The 22,307-nt window shown below is 48.6% G+C and overlaps 1 protein-coding gene across 1 annotated transcript; it reads left to right on the top strand.

Annotated features, from left to right (window-relative positions):
• Positions 1-6,529: 6,529 nt before the first annotated feature.
• Positions 6,530-21,811, top strand: LOC144728350 (protein mono-ADP-ribosyltransferase TIPARP-like). The gene is made up of 5 exons (XM_078607728.1): positions 6,530-7,668; positions 12,150-12,303; positions 14,308-14,429; positions 18,399-18,638; positions 19,215-21,811. The coding sequence occupies exons 1-5, from the start codon at positions 7,010-7,012 to the stop codon at positions 19,663-19,665; spliced, it is 1,626 nt and encodes a 541-aa protein (XP_078463854.1). The 5' UTR covers positions 6,530-7,009; the 3' UTR covers positions 19,666-21,811.
• The last annotated feature ends 496 nt before the right edge of the window (positions 21,812-22,307 follow it).

The following is a 22,307-nucleotide window of genomic DNA, read 5'->3' as shown; positions in this document are numbered from 1 at the left end:
CCACACCTCTGGTAAATAGCGTCCCCGTGAAGTTTACTCATTGATTGCTCCACCCATGTTGAGGACTCTATCTAGCAGACATGGACTGTCTTGTCTCATCCACACACTGTGTTAAACAACCCCTCATTAACCACACTGTGTTAAACAATCACTCACTCACCCACTCACTCACCCACTCACTCACCACACTGTGTTAAACAATCACTCACTCACCCACTCACTCACCACACTGTGTTAAACAACAACACACTCACCCACCCACTCACCACACTGTGTTAAACAACCACTCACTCACCCACTCACTCACCACACTGTGTAAAACAACCACTCACTCACCCACTCACTCACCACACTGTGTTAAACAATCACTCACTCACCCACTCACTCACCCACTCACTCACCACACTGTGTTAAACCACCACTCACTCACCACACTGTGTTAAACAATCACTCACTCACCCACTCACTCACCCACTCACTCACCACACTGTGTTAAACAATCACTCACTCACCCACTCACTCACCACACTGTGTTAAACAACAACACACTCACCCACCCACTCACCACACTGTGTTAAACAACCACTCACTCACCCACTCACTCACCACACTGTGTTAAACAACCACTCACTCATCACACTGTGTTAAACAATCACTCACTCACCCACTCACTCACCCACTCACTCACCACACTGTGTTAAACAACAACACACTCACCCACCCACTCACCACACTGTGTTAAACAACCACTCACTCACCACACTGTGTTAAACAACCACTCACTCACCCACTCACACACCCACTCACTCACCACACTGTGTTAAACAATCACTCACTCACTCACCCACTCACTCACCACACTGTGTTAAACAACCACTCACTCACCACACTGTGTTAAACAACCACTCACTCACTCACCCACTCACTCACCACACTGTGTTAAACAACCACCCACTCACCACACTGTGTTAAACAATCACTCACTCACCCACTCACTCACCCACTCACTCACCACATTGTGTTAAACAACAACACACTCACCCACTCACCACACTGTGTTAAACAATCACTCACTCACTCACCCACTCACTCACCACACTGTGTTAAACAACAACACACTCACCCACTCACCACACTGTGTTAAACAATCACTCACTCACCCACTCACTCACCACACTGTGTTAAACAACCACTCAATCACCACACTGTGTTAAACAATCACTCACTCACCCACTCACTCACCCACTCACTCACCACACTGTGTTAAACAACAACACACTCACCCACTCACCACACTGTGTTAAACAATCACTCACTCACTCACCCACTCACTCACCACACTGTGTTAAACAACAACACACTCACCCACTCACCACACTGTGTTAAACAATCACTCACTCACTCACCCACTTACTCACCACACTGTGTTAAACAACCACCCACTCACCACACTGTGTTAAACAACCACTCACTCACCCACTCACTCACCCACTCACTCACCACACTGTGTTAAACAACCACTCACTCACCACACTGTGTTAAACAATCACTCACTCACCCACTCACTCACCACACTGTGTTAAACAACCACTCACTCACTCACCCACTCACTCACCACACTGTGTTAAACAATCACTCACTCACTCACCCACTCACTCACCACACTGTGTTAAACAACCACTCACTCACCACACTGTGTTTAACAATCACTCACTCACTCACCCACTCACTCACCACACTGTGTTAAACAACCACCCACTCACCACACTGTGTTAAACAACCACTCACTCACTCACCCACTCACTCACCACACTGTGTTAAACAACCACTCACTCACCACACTGTGTTAAACAACCACTCACTCACTCACCCACTCACTCACCACACTGTGTTAAACAACCACCCACTCACCACACTGTGTTAAACAATCACTCACTCACCCACTCACTCACCCACTCACTCACCACACTGTGTTAAACAACCACTCACTCACCCACTCACCACACTGTGTTAAACAATCACTCACTCACTCACCCACTCACTCACCACACTGTGTTAAACAATCACTCACTCACCACACTGTGTTAAACAATCACTCACTCACTCACCCACTCACTCACCACACTGTGTTAAACAACCACCCACTCACCACACTGTGTTAAACAATCACTCACTCACCCACTCACTCACCCACTCACTCACCACACTGTGTTAAACAACCACTCACTCACCACACTGTGTTAAACAACAACACACTCACCCACTCACCACACTGTGTTAAACAACAACACACTCACCCACTCACCACACTGTGTTAAACAATCACTCACTCACTCACCCACTCACTCACCACACTGTGTTAAACAACTACTCAATCACCACACGGTGTTAAACAATCACTCACTCACTCACCCACACACTCACCACACTGTGTTAAACAACCACTCACTCACCACACTGTGTTAAACAATCACTCACTCACCCACTCACTCACCCACTCACTCACCACACTGTGTTAAGCAACCACCCACTCACCACACTGTGTTAAACAACCACTCACTCACCCACTCACTCACCCACTCACTCACCACACTGTGTTAAGCAACCACCCACTCACCACACTCTGTTAAACAACCACCCACTCACCACACTGTGTTAAACAATCACTCACTCACCCACTCACTCACCCACTCACTCACCACACTGTGTTAAACAACCACTCACTCACCACACTGTGTTAAACAATCACTCACTCACCCACTCACTCACCACACTGTGTTAAACAATCACTCACTCACCCACTCACTCACCCACTCACTCACCACACTGTGTTAAACAATCACTCACTCACCCACTCACTCACCCACTCACTCACTCACCACACTGTGTTAAACAATCACTCACTCACCCACTCACTCACCCACTCACTCACCACACTGTTTTAAACAATCACTCACTCACCCACTCACTCACTCACCACACTGTGTTAAACAATCACTCACTCACCCACTCACTCACCCACTCACTCACCACACTGTGTTAAACAATCACTCACTCACCACACTGTGTTAAACAATCACTCACTCACCCACTCACTCACCACACTGTGTTAAGCAATCACTCACTCACCACATTGTGTTAAACAACAACACACTCACTCACCACACTGTGTTAAACCACCACCCACTCACCACACTGTGTTAAACAACCACTCACTCACCCACTCACTCACCCACTCACTCACCACACTGTGTTAAACCACCACCCACTCACCACACTGTGTTAAACAACCACTCACTCACCCACTCACTCACCCACTCACTCCACTCACTCACCACACTGTGTTAAACCACCACCCACTCACCACACTGTGTTAAACAACCACTCACTCACCCACTCACTCACCCACTCACTCACCACACTCACTCACCACACTGTGTTAAACCACCACACTGTGTTTGTGTTAAACAACCACTCACTCACCACGCTCACTCACCCACTCACTCACTCACCACACTGAAGGTCACAACAACACACTCATCCACTCACCACCCTGTGTTAAACAACCACTCACTCACCACACTGTGTTAAACAACAACACACTCATCACACTGTGTTAAACAACAACACACTCATCCACCCACTCACCACACTGCAGGTCACCACCCACCCACTCACTCACCACACGTCTCTTTTTGCATCTTGCCTCCCACTGCTCCTTAGAACGTTTCTCAAATGCAAGAAACGCGTTCACCCTTTACTCTTTGAAATGCGCAGTTTCAATATTGCTGCTGTTTGCTGCTGGACGCTTAACGTATCGGGCCACTGACCCTGTGCTCAGCAATCGTAATAATCACATCAGTGGCGATGACGTCACTAGGGCGCTTGTGCCAGGCTAGGTGCACTTTGAGGGGATCACGTGAAGTGTAATCATCACATTCGAGCCACACACGCACGCACGACTACATGACACTCACACACAGGCACACGGGACAAGCGCATTATTCGTTTTCCTAACCGCAATTTTTGTTTTAATGCGTCACATATGAATAATACATTGCACGCTGCTCAATCGTAACACGCGAAAGTTACGTCAATGACACATTGCGTAACACCCCTGGCAGTCGTGTGAATCACCGTGCACACATCTCGTGCAAACACGCAACTTTGTGTCTTCGATGTATCACTCGTCGTTTCCGAGCCACAGCTCTCGCATCGGTGGCGAGTGACGGCGTCGCGGTGGCTAGGAGATGTTAACTACCTCGCCTGGTGCACAGGAGGTCGTGGGTTCGACCCCGACGCCTGCTGCTGTTGATTTGGGAGTTTGCGGTGTTTCTCTCTCATCATCATCACGGTGGCTAGGAGATGTTAACTACCTCGCCTGGTGTACAGGAGGTCGTGGGTTCGACCCCGACGCCTGCTGCTGTTGATTTGGGAGTTTGCGTGTCTCTCTCTCTCTCTCATCATCATCACGGTGGCTAGGAGATGTTAACTACCTCGCCTGGTGTACAGGAGGTCGTGGGTTCGATTCCGACCCCCAATTGCCTGTATATTTGTAGTTTGCGTGTCTCTCTCCCCGTGGTCGCGTGAAATATTTTTTTCCGGTTTTCCCCTCCACATGTAAAATCAACGTGCGCTCTAGAGTATTTGGCTGCTATACATTTCCACATGATAAGCCACTTAGTTGAGCCATCATTTGTGGCCGGGTCGCTTCTGAAAAAGAGCTATATATCTCAGTGGGCCTTACCTGGTAAGGATAAACAATGTTTTAGTTTTACATCTGAGGATCGTTAATAGATCTTAACCTCTCCGCCCCCACCCCATCACCAACCGGCATTGACCAGTCGAACACGTAGCAGGCTGTCGCGACTGATATCATCCATAATATAGGGTTTGTGTTGGGTTAGATCGCGTAACTATATAAATGTGTCGTTAAACCCGCCACCACCCGACACAGCCAATTAGTAAGGTTTGCCACGGAAACAGAACGTGCTAATTCGTCACTAGTACAGCACACCGGTTGTGTGTTGGAGCGCCAAGCCACAACATTTACAATCCAAGTATAGGGTGCTTCAAAAAAAGTGTTAAAACTTATACGGGACTATTGTTTTTCATGGACAAACGAACGGATAATACACTGTAGCATGATAAAAAAAAAGTATGTTAAGGGCTTGTCTCTTGGATTTTTCCTCACTTGATACAGTAAATTTAGCTGTGACGGTCCCACCTGATGACGGAGACTTGTGTTGCCTCCGAAACGTCGTGTTTTATTATTTTACTTCTATTATTTATATTATTTTTATTACATATTTTTATTTTTTACCTACGTGACTTTACCGAAAAAACCTAAGAGTATGAATCCTTGCAATCACGAAAGCTTCAAATCTAGAATTGTGTTAATAGCTTAAAAGTGTCTCCAACTTGTTCGCCGTCGTTGTCAACGCGCGCCTGGAATCTTCTCCAGGTGGTCTCCGAAGCCCGGATGGACACTCCTCGTGGCGTTGTTGCAAATTCTCAGAAGTGTTCACATCTTTTTGAAGCACCCCATATTCCCAGGGCTGCACACATTGGGTGGCTTATCTCCTGGCCTTGAGGCTTGCTGCTGCTGCTGCTGCTGCTCTCGTTGTTGCTGAGCGGTAGCGTAGCGGTTAGTGCCCCGTGCTACGAACCCGGTGACCCGAGTTCAATTGCCCGCTCATGGCCAACACCGATGACGATTATCTGAAGTGTTCACATATTTTTCTTCTTGGTTCTTTCGGTAAAGTCACGTAGAATGGAAATAATAAAATAATAAAAATAGAACATAATACAATAATTCTCACGACGGTTCGGCCACAACGCAAGCAGCCGTCCTCAGGTGGAGAACAGGTCTGTCGAGAAGAGAACAGGTCTGTCGAGAAGACAGTCTATTCAGACTCTGTCTTCTCGACAGACCTGTTCTCCACCTGAGGACGGCTGCTTGCGTTGTGGCCGAAACGTCGTGAGAATGTTTTTATTATGTTTTATTTTTATAATTTTATTATTTCCATTCTACGTGACTTTACCAAAAGAACCAAATAGATGAATCCCTGCAGTCACGAAAGCTTTAAATCGAAATTTGTTCACATTTTTTTTGAAGCACTGCGTATTGACCAGCAGAGTAAAACAAACTCTGGCCAAACAACCCTGTGGTTAAACAACCCGCCGCGGCCAACAAACGAAACGAAAAAGAAAACCCCAGCACAAAATCGTGCGGTCATCATTGTCATCGACGACGATCGCGTCGAACGGCGATGATCGCTCCGTTGGCCGTGTGAGTGCGGTGTCGCAGCACGGCGCCACTGCTGGGGTCGACTGAATGCCGAGCGGCTTCGTCTCGTGTGGCGGGGGGTGGGGGGGGGTGCCTTCGCTCGCTCCGCTCTGCCCCTGATGAATAACCGCGGCGATGCAGCCAATGGCTCTTTGCACCCGCAAACCCCGACCCGCCCACCAACCCACCCCGCCACCTCCACGGAGACTGTCACACGCCACGAGTTTCGCATCACCACGCCCGCGTGATGAAGTCCACTTGCCGCTTTTGATGATGATGATGCGTTTGTCGTTGTGGCAGCAATCGTCCCCTCCACCTGTTCCCGTCGACTTTAAAATGCGGCAGGCCCCTCCGAGGCACGCCACAGAGCAACCTGAACGCGACTCAGCGCCGACCTCACGCGTTCTGCGAGGTGGTTAAACACGCTGAGGGTTTACATTTCAACTCGGTAACATAGCACAAGCTCACGGTGTGTATTTGTTCACACACTCGTGTGTGTGAATAACGGACAATACACCTTACTGCTCGAAGCCTCAAGATACATTTAACGCGTATAATTTAATCATTTTAGTCCACCACGCACCGTCATTAAAAGACAAATCGATTAACTCGCGGTGACAGCTGAGTGACACTCAACTCATCGGCGTGAAAGCTACCGGGAGCCACAGGCGTTTTGTCGAGGAATTCCAACATCGGGTCGGCTTGAGCCGTGCACAGATAATGCGAGCTCAGAACCTCGGCGCGGACACAGCAACGCCGACTCCATCCACGCGCCGCCTCGCGCTCCGAGCCCGCAGCGCGGAGCTCGCAGCGAGGAAGAAAGCCAGCGCGCGTGCCCGACGTTTCGCGGCAGCGCCAACCGCGGCACCGCCGCCCCCCCTGCCGACGGCGAGGTCGTCGTACCCGAGGGCGAACGCGAGGCGAGCCGCCCATGGGCTGCTCAGATTGGCGGCCCTGGCGCGGTTCTCAGAAAGCGTTTCCGAGAATTCTCTCCGTGATCCGCCCAGCTTCGAGATGACCCACACTGGTCGCAAGGCACCACCCCACGCACACGACGCCCAAGGGCTGGAGGCTGCCGCTGCTGCTCTTGCTGCTGCTGCTGCTGGTGATGATGATGGTGGTGATGCAGGTGCCAGCCCTTTTGCCGGCGCTAACGGCGACGGTGACGATGACGAAGGTGGCAGTGCAGACGCAGGACGCGCCGGCTCGGGCACAGTCGAGGACTTGTGGTCGGGTCTTGCGGAGATCGGAGCGCTGCCCTACCACTGGCAGATGCGGCGGCCGGGCGCGCCTTGGGAGAGCATCCCGGCTCGCGCGCAGGAGCTCCTCGAGCGAGTTTTCTGCAACCCCGACAACGACTCAGCGCAGCTGCGCACCGAGTGAGTGTCGCGCGCGCACGCGGCGTGAGACGCCAGCCTACAGAGGCGGCGGCGGCACGGAGAGAGGGAGGGGAGGGAGGGGAGACCCAAGGCGCTATCTATGCAGCCTGTCGAGCAGGGCAACGTGGGGATGCACTGTTTCGTGACTTTATTAAGGAGCGCGGTCTCGTGTTTTCCGATTAAGGATTTCAACGTCTCGCGTTTACGCGCATTGCTGCTCTTGAAATATTGTTGAGTTGGTTTTTTTTACGAATGAATTCGCAAATAAATTGCTCTTCTCCTTGTTGATTGGGTCTTTCGGGAAAGTAACGACGTAGGTTCAAATTAATAAAAATAAACAAAAACCACGACGTTTCGATCACAACACAAGCGATCGCCATCAGATCGCTTGTGATGCGATCGAAGCGTCGTGGTTTTTGTTTCTTTTATTTGTATTAATTTTAACCTATCTACGTGGTGACTTTACCAAACGACCCAAACAATATGAATTCCTGCAGTCACGAAAGCTTTAAGTCAAGATTTGCTCTTCTTGTTGTCTTGTTTTGCCGACTCCCTGCAAATAGACTCTCTGAGTTTCTAGGGCTGTTCTGATCTCATCGACAAGAGCGCGTGTGTTGTTGTAAGTTTATCGATGAGAATAGCACCCATTTATGATACTAATAATAGGGCATTGTCTTAAAGTATAAATAACCGTAAGAGATTACTCGGAAGGGACATCGGAAGTAAGTCTGTGATATCTACGTCCGCGGATCGTTTTCTATCGCGGGCGTGTCGCAATGCTCTGCGAGATTTCCAAATGGATTCTTCATCTCAGGACAGTGGCAGAGATATTAGTGGCGTTTGGGGGACAAACCGACTGGACGTATCTATTTATATATTTGAAAGCAATAATGCCAGTTCAACAGGTAGGCTTTCGCGACCAATATCATTCATAATACAGGAGGTTTTTTTTGGGGGGGGGGGGGGATTTAATCGCGTCAATATATAAATGTGTCGTTAAACCCGCCACCACCCGACACAGCCAATGAGTAAGATCTGGCTGTCGCCTGATGAAGCTAGTTGTAAGTACCGGCGAACTGTCGTGCTCAGATTGTAAATGTTGTGGATTTACTCTCCAACACACCGGTTAGTGCTGTACTAGTGTACTAAAAGGGTACACCGACGGTCGCCGAACGGCAGGATAGGCTCCGCTGTATCAGCCATGAGCCAATCAAGTCAAGTGTTTGGTAGTACGTGTTGTTGACGTCGTTTATTGTGAAAATTCGGTCACAGTTCCTATGACCACTGTTTCATTGCTTTTATGGCTTCATTTTGGTGATTTTCGAAAACATATTTGGTTTGGCCATGTTTGTTTGTTGTAGTACAGAGTTAGACTGATGGCCTTAATCTAAGTTGTATTGTGGTTGTTGTTGTTTGACTTGCATCCCACTGGGATATTTGCACAGGGTTGGTGTACGATGATTTTTCTGCAATATTTTGCTGTCTTTTCTTGGATTTTCTGTTTGCACATAGTCACTTTAAGATGTTTTCGTGTTCATGTTTTTGTTCTTTGTTTGTTGCGGTTGCACCCAATTCAAGAGCCGAATGGCTCACAGGGCTATACCTAATAAATTAACTTTGAACTTTCTGGGCCGAAGTTCAGGGGCGGAGCTTAAGGGTGTTCGCGGGGAACCGTCAAGAAGGTTCTAAAGGGGGCGTGTCTAGAGGCGGGGCGTGTCTGGAGGCGGGGCGTGTCTGGAGGCGGGGCTTGACTCCACGTGGAGGGGTTATAAGGGGAAGCAGAAAGAGGCTCAAAGTCAGTCTGGGAAGTCTGTAAGCGGGGTCACGTCTCGCGCCTTCAGAACGCCAGCGGCCACGTGGCGGTCCGAGGGTTGACTCCTTGCGCGCAGGGAAAAACGGAACGAATTTCGATTTAAAGCTTTCGTGACTGCAGGGATTCATCTTCTTGGTTCTTTCGGTAAAGTCACGTAGAAGGGAAGTAATAAAATAATTAAAATAAAACATAATAAAATAATTCTCACGACGTTTCGGCCACAACGCAAGCAGCCGTCCTCAGGTGAAGACCAGGTCTGTCGGGGAGACAGACATAATTATTTTATTATGTTTTATTTTTATTATTTTATTACTTCCCTTCTACGTGACTTTACCGAAAGAACCAAGAAGAACGGAACGGTTTATATACGAGGAGCGTGGAGCTGTTGTTCAGCCGACACAGATATAAATAAAGACACGAGTCAACGTTCGTCGTCGAAGTGTTTTATTACACTAGTAACGAATTGGCACGTTCTGTTGACGTGACACACATTACTAATTGGCTGTGTCGGGTGGTGGCGGGTTTAACGACGCAGTTATGTTTACGCGATCTCACCCCAAAAAACTATATTAGCAATAATGCCCTTTGTAATCATTAACATTGAACACGAAAGTTAGCAAGCATTGTAAGACAGGGTGACATTGCCATTCTCAAACAGATTATGCGCACGATCTTGTGCTGCTGCAGCTGCTGATGATAATGTCCGAAATGTATCCAGTTCAGTGTCACCGAGTCTCAAGATGTTTACAGAATTTCTCAACTCGTGTTTTAAGGCAAACAGTCCTTAATATACGATAACGCGTGTTTGCCCAAAGCGTTCGCTAAGTTAGCGTTGCATGTTGGGTGGAGTGGTGGCGCGGTCGTTTTGCTGTGAACCTGGCCACCTGAGTTTGACTCCCGGCCACGGCCAACATCAGTGGCGAGTGAGATGTGAACCAATCCTGATCCCACATCTCCCTCCCCCCCCCATCGTCAACCCGCACTTACCAGCGTGGTGAAGTATGGTCAAACAGCCCTTTTACCGAGACGGGGTTGGAGATGCCCTCATCCAGCAGTAGATTAACAAAGAGCTGTAAATTATTAACGTTACCAAGACTAACTATATAATTTGACGTTGTTGAATAAAAAATATACATTTCGATTTAAAGCTTTCGTGACTGCAGGGATTCATCTTCTTGGTTCTTTCGGTAAAGTCACGTAGAAGGGAAATAATAAAATATTAAAAATAAAACATAATAAAATAATTCTCACGATGTATCGGCCACAAGACAGTGTCATTCAGACGCTGTCTTTCCGACAGACCTGTTCTTCACCTGAGGACGGCTGCTTGCGTTGTGGCCGAAACGTCGTGAGAATTGTATTGTTTTATTTTTTATTATTTTAGTATTTCCCTTCTACGTGACTACCGAAAGAACCAAGAAGAGAAAAAATATATACATTTAAATGTATCCGAATTTGCTGAATTTTAAATAGAAAGTTACTGTACTCGCAATTGTATTTATTGGGAAAAGCATAATAATCGTTGCCCCCTCCCACAAAACGAAATGCCTTGGCAGGAACCCTCCAAGAGAGAGTCACGAGACTCGGTGAGGCCTCTTACCGGGGACACAAATGTGCTCAGATGTTTAATGCGCGTCACCTCGCACGTGTTCACATCTTTACATGCTTTAATTTAACTCACTCTGTCTGTTGTTGTATCCTCAAATCTTGTAACTCAATTTTAACACACTTCCCAATGTGGTATCGACTGCAAACTTGGTATACTTATGTCATACTGATGACAATACTATATTCTATCATAAAAAAATTTTTTTTAAACATTCTATTTTGAAATGTTATGTTTCGGTTATGCCAAAACCTTACTAATTGGCTGTGTCGAGTGATGGCGGGTTTAACGACGCATTTATATTTACGCGATCTAACCCAAAAACACCGATATTATGAGTGATAATATATTCAGGACATTTATTTTTATTTAGCAAATGCTTTTGCACGTGACTTTCACGCACTTGATACAGCTAATCTGGCTGTGACGGTCCCACCTGATGACGGAGACTTGTGTTGCCTCCGAAACGTCGTGATTTTTGTTTTTATTTTTTTTATTTTATTTTACTTTCTACGTGACTTTACCGAAAAAACCTAAGAAGACTTTCACGCAGTTAGTGCGCCAGATAAATACAATTATCATGAGATAAATGGCAATGTCGGGTTCTGCTAGCATATGACGAGAGGGCTTGAGGAGAGAGAGAGAGAGAATTCGTGTAGCTTTGCTGTTCCTCCTCCGCTGAAGGAGCGCAGAGCACAGTGGGTTTACTCGATGGCCCAGAGGTTTGTTGCATGGCCACAATCTCACCACTGTGACTTGTCTTTAACTTTCCATTCATCTATGTATGTTCAAGTTCAAGTTCATTTATTAGGTATAGCCCTGTGAGCCATTCGGCTCTTGAATCGGGTGCAACCGCAACAAACAAATAACAAAAACATGAACAAAAAAACATCTTAAAGTGAATATGTGACTGAGTGCAAACAGAAAATCCAATTAAAGACAGCAAAATATTGCAGAAAAAACACCGTACACCGACGCTGTGTGCAAAAATCCCAGTGTGGGTAGGAAGTAAATAAATATGAAAATCTAAATGTTGGAATCTGTGTGCGTGGCTGGCTCCAGGAATGGGATTCTGCCTCTGGACTTCGCCACCATGGAGGCGAGGAATCCTTCTGGAGACAAATTGCTCGCCCGGCGCCTTGAGAGCTCGCGTTTCAGGCCCTATCCCTGCCGTTTCTACCGCAGGGACCAGAACCGCTGGCTCCGGCTCGACGAGGTGAGGCACCCAAGCACCACACCTGGCAACGCCACAGTAACGGCAGCAGCAGCACCCAACAGCAAAGACAAAGACCCCCCGTGTAGCCTTGACAGACTGTAGGGACAAGTGCTGTTAGCGAGCACCTATGAAGGCCTGCACTGCGCCTGGCCACCTTAGTCTCCCCAGCGGCGAAGTTTTGCATAACGTACCAGGTACTCTTTCGGAGGCTGAGTCGACCTAGGGGAGGTCAATGACCAGTTCAGATAATCGTCACCGGCGCTGGCCGTGAGCGGGAATCGAACTCGGGTCGCCGGGTTCGTAGCACGGGGCACTAACCGCTCAGCAACAACAATAAGAGCAGCAGCAGCAGCAAGCCACAAGGCCAGGAGATAAGCCGCCCAATGTGTGCAGCCCTGGAAATACGGAGTGCTCCAAAAAATTTTTCACACTTCCGAGAATTTGCGAACAAGTGGGAGACTCTTTGACTCTTTAAAGCTATCAACATGCATTTGTTATCATGTTGCATTCTATTAGTTATTTTTTCATTTAAAAACGATAGTCCCATAGAAGTGTAGACATCTTCTTGGTTCTTTCGGTAAGGTCACGTAGAAGGGAAATAATAAAATAATAAAAATAAAACACAATAAAGTAATTTTTATTTTAGTATATTATTATATTATTTTAGTATGTTTCATTTTTTTTATTTTATTATTTCCCTTCTACGTGACTTTACCGAAAGAACCAAGAAGACGAATCCCTGCAGTCACGAAAGCTTTAAATCGAAATTTAAGTGTCGACACGTTTTTGAAGCACCCTCCATGAAGCGCGTGGGCAGGGGCTTAGCTGTCGGGTGCGCAGGCCGTGCAGCGGCGTTGGGGCCCACAGGCCGGAGGGGCCGATGCCGCAGGGCTGTGGAGGCAAGGGGATGAAATTGGACAAGCGAGGCGCCAGGGTAGCGAGATGTTCACTACCTCGCCTGGTATACGGGAGGTCGTGGGTTCGATCCCGGCGCCGGCGCCTGCTGTATATTCGGAGTTTGCGTGTCTCTCTCCCTGTGGTCGCGTGGATTTTTCTCCTGCACATTTAGAATGAACGTGCGTTTATAGTATTTGACTGCTATAAATGTCCACGTGATAAACCAGTTCGTTGAGTTATCATTTGATGCCAGGTCGTTTCTGAAAAAAAGAGCGATATAGCTCAGTGGGCCTTGCCTGGTAAAATAAAAAAAACATGTTTAGTTTCGTTTATTTAATTCCCTGAAATCAGGGCCCGTGTCAATTTCACTCACTTTGCCACGGCAAATACAGACCGAAAAAACCCATCACTACGGTCCATTAACAGTATAAATACACGTTAACATTTACAGCACTTTGTCAATTCACTCGTGGATGAAGGTCTACCCGCACTGTGCTGGCCACGAGATTGTTTGACCTTACTTCACCGCGCTGGCCTGTGCGGGGTTATTGAAATGGCTGGGCGGTTCACATTTCACTGGCCCATAGAGGTTAGCCGCGGCCGGGCATCGAACTCTGACGGGATCTTATCTTATACAGATTTACATAGCGCCGAATGTGCTTTACAATAATAATAAAATTCTGCTTAAGATGATAGTAGTTGAAGTACAGAGTGGGGTTATTAAAAGTGGTGATGTAGTTGTGGTGGCGGTTAGGAGAGCAGAGGTGGGAGCGGTTAACGAGGGGATTCAACGTGATAACCACTGCGCCACCGTTCCATCCATATCTTGTGATCGCGGTACGAATGGACAAGCGTGCACGTGCGTGCGCGCGGGTAACAACAGAAATTAAATATGTTCCGTTCGTACACAGGTAGTTGTATCGTTTCGTTTTTACCCTCCGACAAACGATTTCACTTCTGCTTCTGCAGCTGCCTGAAAGAGAGATATCTGCAAATCGCTTCTCTTTTGTTGAAGTAGACGGAGAGAAAAAGAGAAAAGTTTCTATTCTGACACTGTGGCTTTTCCTTTGGGATGGTGGTGCATTGTTTTTTTGTTTCTTTTTGTAGACGTCTACCAGCATCGTCACCAGTTCCGTGGCAGCTGGAATCTTCAACCTGGGCCAGTGGCCTCTGATGAGGATGCGCCCGGAGTTCGTATCGTCCCTGGCGGTGACGCAGCATTGCGACGCGTAAGTTCGCACACGTGTTTTTAAATTATTATTTTACCAGGTAAGGCACCGCTGAGCTGTATCGCTCTTTTTCAGAAGCGACCTGGCCACAAATGATAGGCCATTTGATGTGGAAATTTATAGCAGCCAAATACTCTAAACGCATGTTTCCAAGTGTGGAGGGAAAATAAACTGGAGGACCTTAAAATGTACAGGCGTCAGGGTCGGGATCGAACCAAGGATCTGGGTTCGATAGCAACCCTGAGGATCTCCTGCACAGGTAGTTAACATCTCCCCTTTATCCCAAGACCCCGCTTGTCCGCAAGTGTCCGTTCGACTGGCGATGTCTGGAAAAAATATCGTGGTCATCGACGGAAAATACCGATCCAAAAAAGTACAAAGAGTGCACGTCGTTAGGGGCGATGGTGTCCGATGCTCAAGAATAGTAACGGGAGTGGCAACCTATGATCGGAACGTGTCCAAGATGACGTCCACCCAGGAGACGGAGCGGTGAAATCAACTCGTACGCAGGCGCTCAGTGGATTGGATTATTTAGTCGCGGTATCGTAAGTTGGCAGCAGCTTGGGGAAGCCTTCATCCAGCAGTGGATTGACCATGGCTGCTGATGATTGGCAGGGGCATTTCAGGGGACGCATTGGGCTGAGTGCTGTCCGCTAGCCGCAGGGCAGGGAGGTGTTGTGGTGAAGGGCTGAACGATTAATCGATTTCAAATCGAAATCGCAATTTGAAACAATGTGATTAGCAAATCGCAAAGGCTGCGATTTTTTTTCGATTCGAAAAGTCCTATTACTTTCTTATTGGAATTGTTTTATTATTTATTATTATAGCTTTATTTATTTAACTTAACAATTGTTCTATGGTTGATTTTTCTATTTCAATTAAAACATTTTAATAAATACTTGTTGGAAGCAATTCATATCTTTTAAGTTTTCATCGTTGCATTAAAATATATAGAGCAGTTCATATTTGATGGTATCATGTGCTAATGCTCCATCGCATGTTTTAAATCTATTACACAATAAATATTGAACTGAAGCTTGACTTTAAAAAATGTAATCGCAAATCAAATCGCGATATCTGTCAGAAAAATCGCAATTTGATATTTCCCCCCAAATCGTTCAGCCCTACATATGGTGCTTCTGCTTCTGGTGATGTTGTTGTCGGGGGGGTGGGGTGTGAGATAAGCTGGGGTCATGAACCGAAATCCCTCTGAGCTTTCCGAAAGTCAGCCCGCCTGACTTGGCAAGTTCTGCTGCCGACTGCTGGCACGCATGCCACGCCTGCCACGTGACAGCCACGTGACAGCAGCAGCAGCAGCCTTGTGTGCAACTTCTAAAGCCTCGGTTTGTTTACCTTCACTGTCGCCTTGCACTCCATTGGTTCTCAATCGTATTTTTTTTTAGTTTATAACGTTAAAAAATACACAGAGTTTGATGAAACAAAGTAGTTCTACTTATGTAGGGGCGTAGCGAGTGACGTCACGTGGTGGGCGTCACAGAACGTGACGTCAGGCAGCCCTTGGGGGACGGTGACGTCATGCCCCCGGGGGGGGGGGGGGGGGTATTTAAAGGGGGACCCGGGGAGGCTAGGGGAGGCTACTCCACCCGACCGGCCGAGGTTGGGGTAGTCTCGGCCCGGGGCAGGGAGTGCGTGATGCACCCACGGTTCAGAAGGACCGCTGCTTCAAAGGGATCGTTGTAACGTACGCGTCGGAACCGTCGAGCGAAATTTTTATTTCTCACACTCGTTGGTATTTCGTTTCGATGGACATCACGCGCGCCGGACGCATTGACAAGTCGTTGCGCGCCATTGTACGCCAAGAGTTTGTGATGAAGAGCTTCACGGCTCATCGGATTTCTCCAGGATAAATACATATTCCGATTCAGGCCAATGGAGCGAACACAACGATCCAGGCTGACGGAGCGAACGTAAACCGTACCGATATACTAATAAAACATACTGGCAAACTTAGATGGTATAAACACGTGAACAAATGTATTGACCCCCTGTTATTCAAACTGTCTTTCGAGGCCTAGTTTCCCTTATTTGTACAGTGTCCTGCCGTGCGGTCTCGTTTAGACGCTTGAGACATCATCGCGAACGCAACGAACTCTCTGCATTCCGATGCGAGCGATGTGCCTGGGAGTAAAGTCTCAGAGTGGGTTAGAGTAGGGGAAGTCGCCAGCGCAGACATCGTAGGTGGAACAATGTTCTTTAGACAAGAAGCATTCAGTTGTATCTCCATTGCATTTATATTGTATCTCCATTGTATTTAATTGTAACTCCATTGTATCTACACTGTATCTCCATTGCATTTATATTGTATCTCCATTGTATTTATATTGTAACTCCATTGCATTTATATTGTAACTCCATTGTATCTACACTGTATCTCCATTGCATTTATATTGTAACTCCCTCGTATTAATATTGTATCTCCATTGCATTTATATTGTATCTCCATTGTATTATTATTGTATCTCCATTGCATTTATAATGTATCTTCATTGTATCTACACTGTATCTCCATTGCATTTATATTGTAACTCCATTGTATTAATATTGTATCTCCATTGCATTTATATTGTATCTTCATTGTATCTACACTAACGCTATTGTATCTCTATTGTATCTCAACTGCATATTGTATCTCTTATAGTATCTCCATTGTATCTACACTGTATCTCGATTGTATCTCGATTGTATCTCCAATGTATCCCGGTTCAACTCTGGCAGGCCGCGCTGGTTATCACTGCGGGAGCGATGACCGTTACAATACACGTGCCGCCTGGCTTTACAGTGGTCATTAAATACCCCGCCCTGACGTCGTTCAAATTCTAAAACGAGCAGGCCGTTGCGACGTCACGCTCCAAACCAAAGCTCGATCGGTAACCTCCGCGAAATTCTCAAATGTCCACGTCCTCCTGTATATCAGGCGAGGTAGTTAACATCTCGCCGCTATGGTGATGCAGAGCCCACCACCGCAGCACTGCCCTGGCGCCTGCCCTGCGAGCGGCACCAATCTGAATTCAATCAAAGCTCGATCGGTAACCTCCGCAAAACTTCTCGAATGTCCAAATTTTACACCGCCGCGAACGACTCCAATCTGGGATTATACGGAGCAACGTCGCCCCCTCCCGCCGCTACCGCGATGTGAAACGATCCGCGCGCTGTGTCCGGAGAAATATCAGTAGCAGCAGCAGCACTCACCTTCTTCCGTCGTGCCGACAACTTTGCTTGAGCTGTGAGAATTGTCCGTGCCAATACCAAACGCACTGAATTGTCACCGTTCTTACGATTATTGTTGTTATTGTCTAAGCGGCCATATCGCCGCAATCAAACGATACGGTGGCGAGATGCGAAGTACCTCGCTTGGTCTACAGGAGGTCGTAGGTTCGATCCCGACCCTGATGCCTGCTGTATATTTGGAGCTTTCATTTCTCTCTCCCCCGTGGTCTCGTGGATTTTTCTCCAGGGTCCTCCGGTTTTCCCCCTCCACATTTAGAATCAACATCACGCGTCCAGAGTATTTGGCTGCTGCAAATTTCCACGCCACGATGAGCCACTTAGTCGAGCCATCATATGTGAGTGCCAGGTTGCTTCTGAAAAAAGAGCTATATATATATAGCTCAGTGGGCTTTACCTGGTAAATAGTTGAACAGTTACTTTTTGTTTTTTTCGGTGAAGTCACGTAGATAGAAAAAATAATAGATCACGTTTCGATCGCAACGCAAGCAATCGTCATCAGGCGGATGATTGCTTGCGTTGCAATCGAAATGTCGTGATCTATCATTTTTCTACCTACGTGACTTTACTGAAAGGACCAAAGTGTATGGATTCCTGTAGTCATGAAAGCTTCAAATCAAGTTGAACAGTTATATAATACAAAATAGTTTCATGTTTTAAAGAACGAGGAGACCCTCCCGCTAACGACGAGCGGTGTCATCCCACGCGTTGTCACCTCCTCAGCCCCTCCGCTGGCGCCGCACCGCCGTATCCCGGCTGGCCGGACGCTGCCGGATGCTCGCAGCCCTCGACCTGGGTGCCCATGGATCCCGGCGCGGACTTCGTGCGCGTGACCCTGGAGCCGGCCGAGCGGGCGTACCGGGCCGCGTACCGCCTCTTCCACCAGACCGTGTCGGAGACCAAGGCGCTCGTGCTGGGCATCGAGCGCGTGCAGAACCCCTTCCTGTGGGAGAAGTACTGCAGGTGACACGCGCGGCACCGCGGACACGCGCGGCGGCTCGGGTTCGTCCGGGTTAACGTTCGCGTCGACAGCAGCGGCGCATTGGGAACGTGGAATGTGGAACTCGTCAACACGTTCGTCATTCTTGATTTGAAGCTTTCGTGACTGCAGGAATCCATACCCTTTGGTTCTTTTGGTGAAGTCACGTAGGTAGGAAAATAATAGATCACGACGTTTTGATCGCAACGCAAGCAATCGTCATCAGGTGGGACAACCACAGCAAGAAAAACTGCTGAAGTAGGCGAGAGATCTTCCGTGGTACAAGGTTATATAGTAGGCCTCGGCAGTAGGGGAGGAGGGAGGAGGCGGGGCAGAAATTGGACCCCGCAGCAGCATCCGGGTCGTCATTGACGCCGTGTTCTGTCGCCACGCCGGTGATGCTTTGCCTGCCACTGCAGCACTGCCCGAGCACCTCCCTTGGCACCTGCCCTTCGAGCGTCACTAATCTGAATGAAACCTCCGCGAAACTCGTCCGCCCGTCTGAACCTGTCGCCGTGCGCCGCCTCATCCCGTGTCGCTCCCTCCGCGCCTCCCCGCAGGAAGAAGGCGTTCATGCTGCGCAAGCTGCCGCAGATGCCCGAGCGCGAGCTCGAGCTGAACCTGTTCCACGGCACGACGGCCGACACGGTGCCCGCCATCTGCAAGCACAACTTCGACCCGCGCCTCTCGGGCAAGAATGCCGCCGTCTACGGCAACGGCAGCTACTTCGCCACGGCCGCCAGCTTCTCGCACGGCTACGCGGGGCGCGCGGGACACGCCGGGGACCGCTGCGTCTTCATCGCCAAGGCGCTGGTTGGGCGGCATGCCGTCGGGCGGCCGGGCCTGCGCAGGCCGCCGGCACTGTGTCCCGACGACCTGGCCAGCGACCTGTACGACTCGTGCGTGGACAACGCGGGCAAGCCGAGCATCTTCGCCATATTCGACAGCGACCAGTGCTACCCGTACTTCCTCATCCGCTACCGGGTGATCGGGAACGAGGTGCGGCTGTGAAACTCGCCTTCTCTTGAGCGCTTCTCGTTTGCCATTGCCGCCGCGACGGGGTAGCGCAGGGGAGCGGGGTCATCCGCGCTGCACACGTTACAATAGGCGCCGTCCCCTTGGTTGTGATCGAGGAAGCAAAGGAAGAACATGGGCAGGAGGGGAGACTGCTTTCTGCAGGTGAACTATTGAACATTTTTGTAATTTTACCAGGTAAGGCCCAACTGAGCTCTCTAGCTCATTTTTCAGAAGCGACCTGGCCATCACAAATGATAGCTCACCGAAGTGGCTTATGATCACGTTGCAGTTTAAAGCAGCCAAATACTCTTGAACGCACGTCGATGCTAAATGTGGAGCGAAAAACCGGAGGACCCAGAGGAAAATCCACGCGACCACGGGGAGAGAGAAAGAGAGAGCGGTGCGCAAACTCCAAATATACAGCAGAAGGAGTTCACATCGATAGCAAAGGGAGGCGACGGCAAGCTTCGTCGTCGACCAATGCGCGCGAGCACTTTGACAAGGCCGAGGCGGGCGCAAGCGTACAGCTCTCCCGTCTGCCCCTGGCGGTGCCGTACCGCGCGTGGTTATCGACGCGCGGGCGGGTGGGTGTCATCGGAAGCACTGTGACGCCGGCCTACGAGACAGCACCGCGCGACCTCGGCGGTCTCACGAGATCGAGCTTGGGTGTTTTGGTGGGGTGGGGGGGCTGCACAGTGCACAGGTGGTCGACCACCACCGTGCACAAACAGGGTGCCATGGGTTTTGCGAGGATGATGCGTTGGTGGTGGGCGGCGGAGGGTTAGTGGAGCAACAAAAACCGCATCGTTGCTGTACTTCTACGCCGGGCTCACCTTCACCGACCTGCACTGACCAAGCGTGGCGAAAAGTGGTCAAACAGCCCCCATGACCTGGCGGGGGTTGGGGGAGGGACGCGGGAGGGGGGGACCATCGTGATGCAGTGTAATGACAGCGGGGCTGTGCATGTACAATTTCGCGTTGTCCCCCGCTCCAAAAACCAAAGTGACGCTGGATGCTGTCTCGGACGCTGGCATCGTTGCGCCGACGCTCAAAGCCGTGCGTGCGCGCGTGTGACTTTGGCCACGCCGATGGGGAGGGGTGGCACGGTGGTTGGCACTGCGCGGCATATTAAAAGCACACGACCCTGGGTTCATTTGGTGGCCACGGCTAAAATCGCCGGCGAGTGAAGGCTCACATCAAAACCGATGTTGAGCCTCCCCCACCACCCCCACCGCTCAGTCGATTCAGCCTTAAGTAGGTACCTGGTGTAAAACATCGGTACTGGAGAGACAAAGGCGGCTTGGGCATCGTGGCGGCTTTCATACGTGCTCTCGAACAGCACTTGCCCATCCTAAAAAGGCCACGTGGGGGATCTTTGCCTTTGTGCAATGAGGTACCGACATCAAGGATACTGACTGATATGAGGCTGAGAAAAAAATGATATGTCCATGTTTACAACAGCTAGACTGAAACTTAAATAGTCACTTATAATACGGTGGATATGTTGATGTTTTGAAACTATACTTTCGGTTTTACTACAGTATTGACTAACCCGACCCTTGACCCGGGCATGTACTGTGTACCTACGTTAGTGTATAAAAAATGACATTGATATAAAGGACAAACTTTTTTTCGACGGTCGTACAATCATGTGTGCGGCATTTCGTTTAACAATTCCAGAGAATGAAATGTAATTTCATAATGAAACTTTGTGGTTTGTTATCCATCCCAATTCCCTGATGCCATCACCCTGATACACAAACACCTATCGATGAAAAAAGATTAACCTTTAACCCTTTTCTGACAATAATACGGGAGGTGTTGAAATGTTCAAACACCAGAGAGACACAGCCTATTTGCAAGGCATCAAGTTTGCATTAACCACACATGCTTGTGGTTCAACCAAGCTTGAGGTTAAAGAGTCCCATCGATACAAACACCGAAAGTTCATTTTGGATATCTCCCCTGCCACACAAGGAGCCCGTTGCTAACGAGTCCGCCATTCAGCGCTCTGTTCCACGCTCTACACGACTCGCAGTGGCGTGACTGTCGTGGTGTGCAGGCCGTGTAACTGCCCCACGCACCGGGCTACGAAAAGAGCGGGAAATTGGACAAGGGGGCCCTCTCCGCCCCCCCCCCCCCCCCCATTGAATTCAACAAAAATGTCTCTCCTTAATTATTTTGGTTTGTCGATCCCCGGTCTGGTCGTGTTTCAAAAACTAATTAAATGCAAAGCGTGCGTCACTTTAAATGGTAACATTCAGAGTGTGTGACATCAGTTTCAAGCAAGGCACAAAAAAAATGTGTAAACAGCACACAGCCATTGTGCACATGCAACAACAACAACAACAAATCCCATCAGCAATTTCCTTCTCGTCATGCACACACATGGCTGTGTGCATTTGACACATTTTTGTGCGGTTTTAAACTTGCGGTTTTCCGCGGCCTACGCTATTTTTCCGTAATAATACCATATCGGCGCAAATGCATCGAAAAGGACGCTGACTGTTGAGCACACAGTGAAACAATCGTGAAATGCCTGTAACTTAACGCTGTGTATAAGATTTCCTGTCAGTTCTTAGACATTGAACAAAAAAAAACCCCCAAGAGGTATTATTTTCTTCATGTGTACCATC

This window comes from Lampetra planeri, chromosome 28, assembly GCF_965212315.1.
Source record: "Lampetra planeri chromosome 28, kcLamPlan1.2.h2, whole genome shotgun sequence".
In the NCBI taxonomy this organism is placed as follows: domain Eukaryota; kingdom Metazoa; phylum Chordata; class Hyperoartia; order Petromyzontiformes; family Petromyzontidae; genus Lampetra; species Lampetra planeri.
This window is presented reverse-complemented; position numbering and strand designations above follow the sequence as displayed.

Excerpts from the sequence above, each read along its gene's own strand:
- LOC144728350 (XM_078607728.1), top strand. The coding sequence starts at position 7,010 with ATGCGAGCTCAGAACCTCGGCGCGGACACAGCAACGCCGACTCCATCC. Across the intron at positions 14,430-18,398 it reads GTGACGCAGCATTGCGACGC|CCCCTCCGCTGGCGCCGCAC; the intron begins GTAAGTTCGCAC and ends TCACCTCCTCAG. Across the intron at positions 18,639-19,214 it reads CTGTGGGAGAAGTACTGCAG|GAAGAAGGCGTTCATGCTGC; the intron begins GTGACACGCGCG and ends GCCTCCCCGCAG.